At 46.8% G+C, this 12,869-nt stretch overlaps 1 protein-coding gene across 2 annotated transcripts in view; it reads left to right on the top strand.

Annotated features, from left to right (window-relative positions):
* Positions 1 to 6,175: 6,175 nt before the first annotated feature.
* Positions 6,176 to 12,869, top strand: part of DCTN2 (dynactin subunit 2) — a 39,286-nt gene continuing 32,592 nt past the window's right edge. Inside the window, exon 1 of one of the 2 annotated variants that reach the window (XM_056562561.1) lies at positions 6,176 to 6,465. In XM_056562561.1, coding sequence (XP_056418536.1) covers positions 6,397 to 6,465 — 69 coding nt within the window. In that variant the 5' untranslated portion in view covers positions 6,176 to 6,396. The remainder of the gene's footprint in view (positions 6,466 to 12,869) is intronic. The other variant, XM_056562562.1, reaches the window with a different exon arrangement.

Genomic DNA, 12,869 nt, shown 5'->3' with positions numbered 1-12,869 from the left:
CAAGGAACCAGGGGGTGCCAAGGGGTGTCGTGCTAAGTCCAGGGGTGCGAATGTAAAGGGGAGCACTGCCCTCTGCCTCCCAGCTAGATACAGGTCAGGCTGACCCGGGGGAGTACTCACTGGGCCCTCACACTGAGAGGGACGGGCCACCCGGAGCCCACCTCAGGAGCCGTTCCATCCACCTGTGGTGAACAAGGCAAGTGGCGACACTACACACGCGGGGTAAGTGGAGGCCCTCCGGTGGGGTCTAGGTACATGAGGGGGCACAGTGCTGCGGGGGGGGGGGGGGGGGGGGGGCCCAGGCACATTCTTTGCACAGGGGCCCTCTGCTGTCTGTGTCCGCCCCTGGTACACCATGATATTATGCAAAAAAATGCTATGGTTTCCAGTGTGGAAAAGAAGGATCGGACCAGAGAAGTGATGTGGAACAAAGCTAGACCACTTTATTGAGAATAAAGCAAAGTAAACAGGATAACGCGTTTCGGGGGAAAACGTCCCCTTCTTCAGATCAGTGATAGTGCTATACAGTACATACAGGGATTAAATACAGTTTCATTTGGCGCCAAAATAAAAGGGGGAGGGACCAAACTACAATGCAGTGAATGAAGCAAATAATTGACATTAGCATGAATAAAGACAAGTAGGATCAAGATGAGAATACAATCCAGGTGGTGACATACAGGAATGACATGCCAGTGTAGTACAAAAGTGTTGGACAGATTATTGGTAGCCAGGGACCTCCGTGGTGCATCCGGACTGTGGGCGGAAGTAGTTGTCTCTAAGGAAGCGTTGCTTAACCCCTTCAGGACGGAGCCCATTTTGGCCTTAAGGACCGGAGCGTTTTTTGCACATCTGACCACTGTCACTTTAAACATTAATAACTCTGGGATGCTTTTAGTTATCATTCTGATTCCGAGATTGTTTTTTCGTGACATATTCTACTTTAACATAGTGGTAAATTTTTGTCGATACTTGCATCCTTTCTTGGTGAAAAATCCGTAAATTTGATGAAAAATTTGAAAATTTAGCATTTTTCTAACTTTGAAGCTCTCTGCTTGTAAGGAAAATGGATATTACGAATACATTTTTTTTTGGTTCACATATACAATATGTCTACTTTATGTTTGCATCATAAAATTGACGTGTTTTTACTTTTGGAAGACACCAGAGGGCTTCAACGGTCAGCAGCAATTTTCCGATTTTTCACAAAATTTTCAAACTCAGTATTTTTCAGGGACCAGTTCAGGTTTGAAGTGGATTTGAAGGGTCTTCATATTAGAAATACCCCATAAATGACCCCATTATAAAAACTACACCCCCCAAAGTATTCAAAATGACATTCAGTCAGCGTTTTAACCCTTTAGGTGTTTCACACGAATAGCAGCAAAGTGAAGGAGAAAATTCACAATCTTCATTTTTTACACTCACATGTTCTTGTAGACCCAATTTTTGAATTTTTACAAGGGGTAAAAGGACAAAATTTTTACTTGTTTTTGTAGCCCAATTTCTCTCGAGTAAGCACATACCTCATATGTCTATGTAAAGTGTTCGGCGGGCGCAATAGAGGGCTCAGAAGGGAAGGAGCGACAAGGGGATTTTGGAGAGTACGTTTTTCTGAAATGGTTTTTGGGGGGCATGTTACCTTTAGGAAGCCCTTATGGTGCCAGAACAGCAAAAAATACCCACATGGCATACCATTTTGGAAACTAGACCCCTCGGGGAATGTAACATGGGATAAAGTGAACCTTAATACCCCACAGGTGTTTCACGACTTTTGCAAATGTAAAAAAAAAAAAAAAATTTTACCTAAAATGCTTGTTTTCCCAAAAATTTAACATTTTTAAAAAGGGTAAAAGCAGAAAATACCCCCCCAAATTTGTAACACAATTTCTCCCGAGTACGGCGATACCCCATATGTGACCCTAAACTGTTGCCTTGAAATACGACAGGGCTCCAAAGTGAGAGCGCCATGCGCATTTGAGGCCTAAATTAGGGATTGCATAGGGGTGGACATAGGGGTATTCTACGCCAGTGATTCCCAAACAGGGTGCCTCCAGCTGTTGCAAAACTCCCAGCATGCCTGGACAGTCAACGGCTGTCCGACAATACTGGGAGTTGTTTTGCAACAGCTGGAGGCTCCGTTCTGGAAACAGTGGCGTACCAGACGTTTTTCATTTTTATTGGGGAGGGGAGGGGGGCTGTGTAGGGGTATGTGTATATGTAGTGTTTTTTACTTTTTATTTTATTTTTTGTGTTAGTGTAGTGTAGTGTTTTTAGGGTACAGTCACACGGGCGGGGGTTCACAGTAGTTTCTCGCTGGCAATTTGAGCTGCAGCAGAAAGTTTGCGGCAGCTCAAATTTGCAGCCAGATACTTACTGTAATCCTCCGCCCATGTGAGTGTACCCTGTACATTCACATTGGGGGGGGGCATCCAGCTGTTGCATAACTACAACTCCCAGCATGCCCGTTGGCTGTCGGTGACTGCTGAGAGTTGCAGTTTTGCAACAACTGTAGGCACACTGGTTATGTATCACTGAGTTTGTGACCTAACTCAGTGTTTCACAACCAGTGTGCCTCCAGCTGTTGCAAAACTACAACTCCCAGCATGTACGGTGCATGGTGTACGGTGACTGCTGGGAGTTGTAGTTTGCAACAGCTGGAGGCACACCGGTCGTGAAACACTGAGTTAGGTAAAAAAAAACTCTGAGTTTCACAACCAGTGTGCCTTCAGCTGTTGCAAAACTACAACTCTCAGCAGTCACCGACAGCCAACGGGCATGCTGGGAGTTGTAGTTATGCAACCAGCAGATGCACCACTACAACTCCCAGCATGCACTTTAGCTGTTTGTGCAAGCTGGGAGTTGTAGTTATACAACAGCTGAAGGTACACTTTTCCATAGAAAGAATGTGCCTCCAGCTGTTGCAAAACCATAAGTCCCAGCATGCCCATAAGGGCATGCTGGGAGTTGTGGTGGTCTGCCTCCTGCTGTTGCATAACTACAGCTCCCAGCATGCCCTTTTTGCATGCTGGGAGCTGTTGCTAAGCAACAGCAGGAGGCTGTCACTCACCTCCAACGATCCTCGCCGCACAGGTCAGTCCCTCGTCGTCTCCGCCGCCGCAGCTGCTCCTGGGGCCCCGATCCCAACAGGGGCGCCGGGGATCGGGGTCCCCAGCACCCGGGGTGCACATCCCGCACCCGCTCACGTCCTCCGGAAGAGGGGCGGAGCGGGTGCGGGAGTGACACCCGCAGCAGGCGCCCTGATTGGTCGGCCGGTAATACGGCCGACGAATCAGGGCGATCGTGAGGTGGCACCAGTGCCACCTCACCCCTGCAGGCTCTGGCTGTTCGGGGCCGTCAGAGACGGCCCCGAACAGCCAGTAATTCCGGGTCATCGGGTCACTGGAGACCCGATTGACCCGGAATCGCCGCAGATCGCTGGACTGAATTGTCCAGCGATCTGTGGCGATCGCCGACATGGGGGGGCATAATGACCCCCCTGGGCGATATGCCGGGATGCCTGCTGAACGATTTCAGCAGGCATCCGGCTCCGGTCCCCAACCGGCTAGCGGTGGGGGCCGGAATTCCCACGGGCGTATGGATACGCCCTCGGTCCTTAAGGACTCGGGATTCAGGGCGTATCCATACGCCCTATGTCCTGAAGAGGTTAAGTAGTGGCGGCCGTGTCTGAGAGCAATGGTGCGTTGTCATAGAGACTTTTGGTTGTTTTAGAACAAAAACAAAGCTTATCTATATGAACCAAAAACAAAATCTGTAAAACCTAGAAATGGTTTATATTAATCTTGAAATGTAGTTATAGGCAAATACAAATCAATTCAATGTAGAGTTCTAAGGAAAACAATTGCCTCTGCCAGATCCTCTTTCATAGAGGCTCTTAAGTCAGACTTTATTATTTTTAGGGCTGAAAATAATCTTTCGACACTGACTTGGGTGGGTGGCATTGCAGTAACTATTTAATAGGAGTCGGTGCATTGTTTGCCGACTCCGACTCCAGGTACCCAAAATTTCCTCCGACTCCTCGACTCCGGCTCCACAGCACTGCTGCCAACCATGCCAGTCACCACCTCACTTCCGTCAAGTGATGACGACACTTTTTAACCCGGGAAATTCCAAATGGACTGCCTTATAAATATGGCAAATAGAGAATCACACCACATCAGCCTGACGAAGCGGGGGTCACCCTGCGAAACACGTTGCTCCATCTTTCATCTTTTATATTTTATTCAATTTAAAACGATTTGCTTTTATTGTTTTGATATATCCGAATAAACAGGTAGCCCAACGGATCTAGGACACTTGTTTTATTGCTATATACCCTCAAGGTGCCACGGACACCATCCACCATATCTATCCTGGAAACTGCTGGAGCAGCTTCCTTTTGGGACCACTTCTTCATTAACTCAAGACCGACACAGCTGTTGATCGGGACTGGATGCCGGGCAGCCGGAGGACTTTGAGAGTACATTATACTCCTTCCATGCGTTAAACAGTGTTCTACCTGCAGCATAACACAAATAGGTGAGATACTATCCTCTACCTATACCCACAGTGATCTAACTAACATTGATCATTCCATACTTTAATTATCCTTGAAAAATCTGTTCCAACCATAATTTACGGCACTTAGATAGCGCCATTGTGTTTGTTCCTATATTTTTTCCTCTACATATATTGCTATCACTGAGCCAGTTACTTACCCACTTACACACATTCTCCCCCAGCCCGATCTTTCTCATTTTATGCACCAATCTTCTATGTGGTACTGTATCAAATGCCTTGGAAAAATCCAGATATACGACATTCAGCAATGTACTTTGCTCCTGCGGCTGGCGAACGGCTCTCACATAGAACTATATGGAAGGGGCGTTGCGGCCCTCGCATTGGGCAGGGCTCATGACACGCTCCTGTGCTAGCGCATGGGGGCTCCAAACAGAAGATCATGGGGCGCTTGGACCCCCTGCGATCTAAAACTTATCTCCTATCCTTTGGATAGGGAATACGTTTTTGAGCATGAGACTTATCCTTTAATTATATTCGGAGATCTGTAATGATAATTTGATGGCTCTGCTGACTTTGTCCCAGGTTACACAAAAAAGCTGGAAGCGATCTGCAGACTTTCTGTGTGTGTCCACTAAGTAATCTGATTAATCAATTAATATAATTAATAAATTCTGATGTTAACAATAATTAGATAGGTCATATAAATAGGTCATATAAATCTCCCAGAAGATGAAACTCAAACACCTACACCACCTACATTTCCTTGGATACTTGGTTATAATACAGTCTCTAGCTTTGGATATCTTGGGAAAAAATAGTGTACCTAAATTGTATGGATTTTTCATGCTTAGATTCTGTCTGCAGCAAATAATAATGGATTTTCCGTGCTAAAATTCTGTCTGTAACGGACACTGATGGATTTTCTGGGCTGGAATGTTGCTTGTAGCAGGCCCGCCCACACCCATTGGCGCTATGACTTCACTATTGACAGCAATGCAATCTGCATGGGATTCCGCTGAATGAATGTACATGAAATCAGAATTTCAATTTCAGCTCAGAAATCCAGCAGCGTGCGCTGTGCAGCAGAGTCCTATGAAGACATTAGGAGACTGCTGCATCAGAATTTCTGAGCGGAAATCCCATAATGTTGGCTGTCTGGGCATGCTGGGAGTTGTAGTTTTCCAACATCAGGAGGTCCACAGTTTGGAAACCTAAGGCTTAGAGGCTTCATAAATATGGCCATGGACAGGAATGTCATAAGTAAATATGCAGATAAATCTGCTGCTTTGTATACTTTTACCCTTGTAATTTTTCCCCAGTTATAAAACTACAACTCCCAGCATGGCCTCACAGTAATGTTCCCCAACCTGTGGCTATCCAGCTGTCTCAAAACTACTACTCCCAGCATGCTCTGACAGTAATGTTCCCCAACCTGTGGCTCTTGAGCTGTTTCAAAACTACAACTCCCAGCATGCCCTGACAGTAATGTTCTCCAACTTATGCCTATCCAGCTGTTTCAAAACTACAACTCCCAGCAGGCTGTGACAGCTGGAGAGCCTCATGCTGACGGTCACTGATTTACAGGGTTGTGTCTATGCAGACAGCGAATGTGACGTATCAAACTACAACTCCCGGCAGGCATCGCGCCGTCCGCTGGGATTCTCGCTCTGGTCCTCTCGCGAGATTCTCCCCTTGCCGGTAATTGGTTCTCGGTAACGGCGCTGGCCGCTCTCTCCGGGGTTTCTCGCTGTATGGTGTCTCCTGAGCGCTCACCCGATCTCCCGTTGTGGATACAGAGCCCGGTGGTGTGTGTTCTCGGTGCCATCCTCCGTACAGTGTGAGCCGCGCCCTCCTGTCAGCGCAGACACAGCAGACATGGCCGACCCCAAATACGCCGACCTGCCGGGCATCGTGAGTAACCGGAGCCAGACCGTACTGTGCAGTGTATGTATGGTGTGAGGCCTGCAGAGGGCGCCCTCAGTGTGCGGGCACGTCACCCGCCCAATTCCTGTCAGCCGTGCCGCACTGTATGACGTGTAGGCCTGGACCAGGTTATCCTGGGACGTGTAGTCCATCCCTGTGTCTGATAAATACAAGCTATGCAGCTGTGCCTGCGGTGTCATTGTGTCCTATAGGAAATGCCTGTACTCTAGGGGGTCCTGAGTCTACTGCAGTGTTTCCCCAACCAGGGTGCCTCCAGCAGTTGCAAAACTACAACTCCCAGCATGCCCGGACAGCCTTCGGCTGTCCGGGCATGCTGGGAGTTGTAGTTTTGCAACAGCTAGAGGCACACTGGGAATCCCTGCTGTAGAGCCTCCTCCATTACTTCTCCATCCTCCTTAGACTGGATCCAGCATTATTCCATTGAAAGGAACAATAACCCTGCGGACATTACTGTTCCTTCACAAACAGGGAGTGTGAACAGAACCCTAAAGGGGTTGTCTGGCTAAGAACACCTATCATCTGTCCTGTGGCTCAGTGGGTGATCCTTACGTGGCCCAATTTCCGAGCCTAATACGTCAGAAGAATTGCGCTTGTAAATTCTATTGCAGCCGACTCCCATTGTTTTTAATAGTATTCTGCTGCGCCGGAATCACGTGCTACGGAAACTCCCAATCCAGCCTCCGCAGAAAGAACGGACATGTCAACCCGATTGGAAATGCATTGCTGTCTATGGAGATGGTACATTGGCGAGCAGTCCTAGCACCGGCATGTTCTGTAGGCACCGTTCTGGTCATTTCCGACATTCTGCCGTGTAAACTGGAGATTAAAGGGGTACTCCGGCACTAAGACATCTTATCCCCTATCCAAAGGATAGAGGATAAGATACCTGATTGCGGACGTCCCGCCGCTGGGGACCCCCGTGATCTTCCACGCCACACCCCGTTAGAATCAGCGATCACAGGGACGGAGCATTGTGACGTCACAGCTCCGCCCCCATGTGATCGCCAGTAATCAGACCCGGAGCGAGCATGATTCTAACGGGGTGCGGTGTGGAAGATCACAGGGGTCCCCAGTGGCGGGACCCCCATGATCAGGTATCTTATCCCCTATCCCTTGCATAGGGGATAATATGTCTTCGCGCTGGAGTACCCCTTTAAAGGTCCCCCGATGTCACTTTTGTGTGGAGGGGGTATAGGCTTGTATGTCCTATACCCCCCTCCACACAACAGGGACATCAGTCTATAGTAAATACGATTGGCCATACGAGCATTAAAGGGGCCCGTGGGGACATCCATGCTTGAGATTGCTCGGGGGCTCGGTTGTCTGATTCCAGCACTCGGCCATTTTTTTGCCTTTTCTGAGAATGCAGTAAACGCTATAGGGGAGATATATCAAAACCTGTGTAGAGGAAGAGTGGTGCAGTTGCCCATAGCAACCAATCAGATCGCTTCTTTCATTTTTCAGAGACCTCTTTAAAAATGAAAGAAGCTATCTGGTTGCTATGGGCAACTGCACCACTCTTCCTCTACACAGGTTTTGATATATCTCCCCTTATGAGTAGTCTAACCCCATACACTTATACACTGCCGGCCGTACAGCCCGGCCCACCATAGACTCGCCTGTTTTGACAGTGCTTTCTATATATATATATATATATATATATATATATATATATATATATGTGTGTGTGTAAATAGCACGATGAAGACAAGCCGCTCCCAGTCCCCTCTAACATCTGCAGTGGGGACAAATCTATTGATATTACTCCCAAACATCTGCCATTGGGGGGGAAGCCTGGTGACCCCTCCTTTACACGCTACATGTTTGGTCATCCACATAATGTGTGAATAGGAGATATGTTCTTAGGACATGTTATATCCCTTAAACAAGCATTTACCACTGCCTTAGTCCTCAGGGTGGTCCCTAGCAGTCATCAGTTCTGTACGGCAGCTAGGACCGCTTGGACATATACTGCATCTATTGATGGCAATGCATGCCGAAGCGGATTCTGCTGAAAGAATGAACATTTTGCTTTTTTCTGCAGCCCAGTGTTTCCCACCACGGAAGTACTGCTGTGTGCACGGTACAGTGAAATCCTACTGAAAACAATGGCAGGCTGCTGCACCAGAATTTGTGCGCTGGATTCCGCATGAATGGGCCCATATGTTACCTGAACCACACATCATTGTGGTGGTTCCTGGCAGCTTCTCCCCACCAGCCTTGATCATTAGATCTCTGCCTGTACCTAGACATGGAGAGATCTATTATTGTAGCCTGGTGGGAGATGAGAAGCTGATGGGACCACCCTGATGACTTGTGGTGCCGGCAGTGTGACAATGAGGACAGGTTCCCTTTAACATCTTACAATGCAGCTTGGGTAGGTATTGGGTACACTTGCTAATAAAGGTTTATTAAAGGTTGTCTTTAGCCCCTAAAAATATATCTGCTATCACAGGATAGGGTATCTGTGTCTGATCAGATGGGATTGGGGGGGGGGGGGGGTCTACCAGGATCTCTAGAATGGGCACTCGCCTCCCATGCTGGAGGTTCAGCATGTGCTCCACTCCTTGTCTATAAAAACGCTGGAATACAGGGCTCCCATTGACAGTGGTCCTCATTTACTATTGCAAACCAGACATGTTTTGAGGGGTTGTGCGCCAGAAATTCTGTTGGCGCCAGAATTTGTGCCAGAATTGGAAAAAAAAATTTGACTAAGGCCCCTTTCACACTACAGGTATCATCCTGCAAAAAACCTCCGTTATTACTCCCGGCAAAAAGTCATGAAAATGGGCATCAAAAAATCCTTTTGCATCATTCATGTCTGTTTTTACTAATCTCCATTATTTTTGCCGGCACAAAAGACGGTGCATGCACTAATTTTTGGTTCGGCAAAAAAAATGGTGAAAAACTGGACGTTAAAATTTAACATTGAAGTCTATGGGAACCGGATGTTCAAAAAATACATTAGTTAGGGCTGGTTCACATCATGTTTTCTCCCATAAGGGAGCGCATACGGCAGGGGGGAGCTCAAACCTCGCGCTCCCGTATCCTGCTGTACGCGCTCCCGTATGTAATTCATTTCAATGAGCCGGCTGGAGTGAAACGTTCGGTAATTTTTGCGCTGTATGCGCTTTTACAACCGGACCTAAAACCGTGGTTGATCACAGTTTTAGGTCCAGGGAAAAAGCGCATACGGCGCAAAAATGAGCCGACCGGACCGAGCGTTTCAATCCGGCCGGCTCATTGAAATGACGAATGATGGCCATCAGTTATCATCCATTATTACCAGTTATGCATCCATTTTTGGTTTTTTTCATCTGTTATTGTAAAATAACAGCAGTAAAAAAACAGGATGATACCTGTAGTGTGAAAGGGGCCTTACTCTCCATTTTACTGAGAAAACCAGAAAAAGTGGTGTGGCCACTGGGGAAAAGGGGCGTGGTTGCCGAAAAGGGGCATGTTCCCGACATTTTCACAAAAACCCAACATATTTACTAAGGTTTCCACAGAAAATGTGGTTGATTTAAAGGGGTTCTCCGGTGCTTACACATCTTATCCCCTATCCAAAGGACAGGGGATAAGATGCCTGATCGCGGGAGTCCCGCCGCTGGGGACCCCTGGGATCTTGCACACAGCACCCCGTTTGTAATCAGTCCCCGGAGCGTGTTCACTCTGGGTCTGATTACCGGCGACCGCAGGGCGGGCGGCGTGTGATGTCACTCCCGTAGGCTTGCATTGAGGGGCGGAGCGTGACGTCACATGCCGCCCGCCCTGTGGTCGCCGGTAATCAGACCCGGAGTGAACACTCTCCGGGGACTGATTACAAACGGGGTGCTGCGTGCAAGATCCCGGGGGTCCCCAGCATCCTTTGGATAGGGGATAAGATGTCTAAGCACCGGAGTACCCCTTTAAGCTGAGGAAATCCAGACAGATCAGAACACGTGTGTGTGTGTGTGTGTGTGTGTGTGTGTGTGTGTTAAAAAAAAAAATAAAATGTAGGGAAACCTTAGTAAATACCGTGGAAAAAAAATTGTAGGGAATTAAACCCTCAAAGAAAACTACACAACACTCTTGGTCAATAAGGGCCATTATGATTTTGGGGGCTGGAACACCCCTTTACCTAAAGCCCTGTACTTGGGTGGGATAGCAGTGTATTTTCTACCCCTTCTGGGTGGAATAGTCATAGGTAGCTTACATTAGTCAGTTGTGCTTAAAAACTCTTTAGGCCATGTTCACATTAATGTGATTGATTCCGTTCATTCAGGATCTATGTAGGATGAGTTATGATGGATTATATATCTAGCTTTGGGTATGAACGCCAAAGCTAGATATATTGCGGCGGCGCAATATCGGTAAGGAAATTGCTGATACCGATAATGTACAAAATCGTGAATATCGCCGATAATCGGACGATCCCTTATTATTAGGGCACTAGTCTGATCACAGCCCCCTCTATCTTGTCGCAGCATCAGCAGTAAAATCCTCTATCATTTATCCAAAATATATTAGGGAGATTGATCAAAACCTGTGTAGAGGAAGAGTGGTGCAGTCGTCTGTAGCAACCAATCAGAATGCTGCTTCTTATAAAAAATAAAAAATGAAAGAAGCGATCGGGTTGGCCCATTCTTCCTCTGCACAGGATTGGATAACTCTTCCCCCAGTGTTTCCAGTCAGATGAGTTGGTTCTCTGAATACATCCTTGTATCTCTCCCTTAGTCATCCTGTGCCTGGCTGTGGCTTCATGTTATGAGCGTTCGGGTGGGGTTTATGTAGGACTGGAGTGTACACAGTGCAGGCTCTTTCCTATCATCTCTGACAATATTTGTAACCTTTGTAGTAATAATAGTAACTTGTGTTCTTTATTATTACAGAGCAGTTCCCCTAATTCCTTTAGCTGTCAGTATGTATTGGGAGAATCCTTTTCCCAGGTGGAATTCCCTGATTTCCTGGCTGAATGTCCCCCCCCGAATACAGAGTGAGGTCAGACCCCAGCACATCTTCAATGGAGGAATTCTCTAGCCTCCTCTGGGGCAGCAAATCTTCCCAGTAATGCAGTAGTGCACTATAAAAGCTGGTGGCAGCCTTGGTTTATTGTACACTATACAGCAGTGGTCTCCAACCTGCGGACCTCCAGATGTTGCAAAACTACAACTCCCAGCATGCCCGGACAGCCAACGGCTGTCCGGGCATGCTGGGAGTTGTAGTTTTGCAACATCTGGAGGTCTGCAGGTTGGAGACTAGAGATGAGCGAATTTACAGTAAATTCGATTCGTCACGAACTTCTCGGCTCGCCAGTTGATGACTTATCCTGCATAAATGAGTTCAGCTTTCAGGTGCTCCGGTGGGCTGGAAAAGGTGGATACAGTCCTAGGAGACTCTTTCCTAGGACTTTATCCACCTTTTCCAGCCCACCGGAGCACCTGAAAGCTGAACTCATTTATGCAGGATAAGTCATCAACTGCCGAGCCGAGAAGTTCGTGATGAATCGAATTTACTGTAAATTCGCTCATCTCTATTGGAGACCACTGCTATACAGTATGTATTCTTAAACCACTTCCTACTCATACTCCTGCTTTTTTATTTTCTTAGAGGGAATCTGTTAGCATAAGTTTCTGACAGTATTGGACTGGGTTCACACCACGTTTTTGCAATACCGTTCCCGTATACGTTTCCAATTTGATAACCGTACGCATTGACTCTCCATTGAAAACTGTATGCCAAAAGATGCATCAGGCTGTGTCCTTTTTGCATTCTGTACAGTTTTGTCATTTTTTTTTACCCAAAACCATAGCCTACCACGGTTTTTGTTCCGGGTGAAAAAACGTATTAAAAATATACGCTTTTTTTTTTTTTTTAACATGGGAGTCAATGGGTACCGTACAGAACCGTATGTGCGTATGTTTTCATACGGTTTTCACCATAGGGTTTTTGACTTTGCACAGGTCAAACAAGTGAAACTTTATTCAGAATGGAGTGAAAAGTTAAAAACGTATAGTTTTTTTCTTAAAAAAAAAACTGATTCAACCGGACATCATTTTACAAAAGGGTTAAAATCTGTACACACGTTTTGATACAGTTTAGACAGGCTTTGAGGAATCCATTAATCAAAAAACCTGATACGGGAACTGTATTATAAAAATGTGGTGTGAACCCAGCCTAATACTTCTAGATAAAGACTTTTATAAGTTTATAAAACACTACATAACACTGTCAGCAACTCCTGTTCATGTCCTTATGCTGACAAATTGTCCCTGTCAGGTGAAGGCTGTCCAGGCATTCTTGGAGTTGTAGTTTTGCAACAGCTGGAGGCACCCTGGTTGGGAAACACTGGTCTATGGGGTTGCAGGATGGAGATTGCAGTGAGTCGGAGATTGAGTCGTTTAAAGAGTAGCTCCCACCATGTA

The sequence above is a fragment of the Hyla sarda genome, chromosome 2, assembly GCF_029499605.1.
Source record: "Hyla sarda isolate aHylSar1 chromosome 2, aHylSar1.hap1, whole genome shotgun sequence".
NCBI classification, from domain to species: domain Eukaryota; kingdom Metazoa; phylum Chordata; class Amphibia; order Anura; family Hylidae; genus Hyla; species Hyla sarda.
The sequence above is the reverse complement of the archived record's forward strand: the minus strand, read 5'-3'. Positions and strand labels throughout refer to the sequence as shown.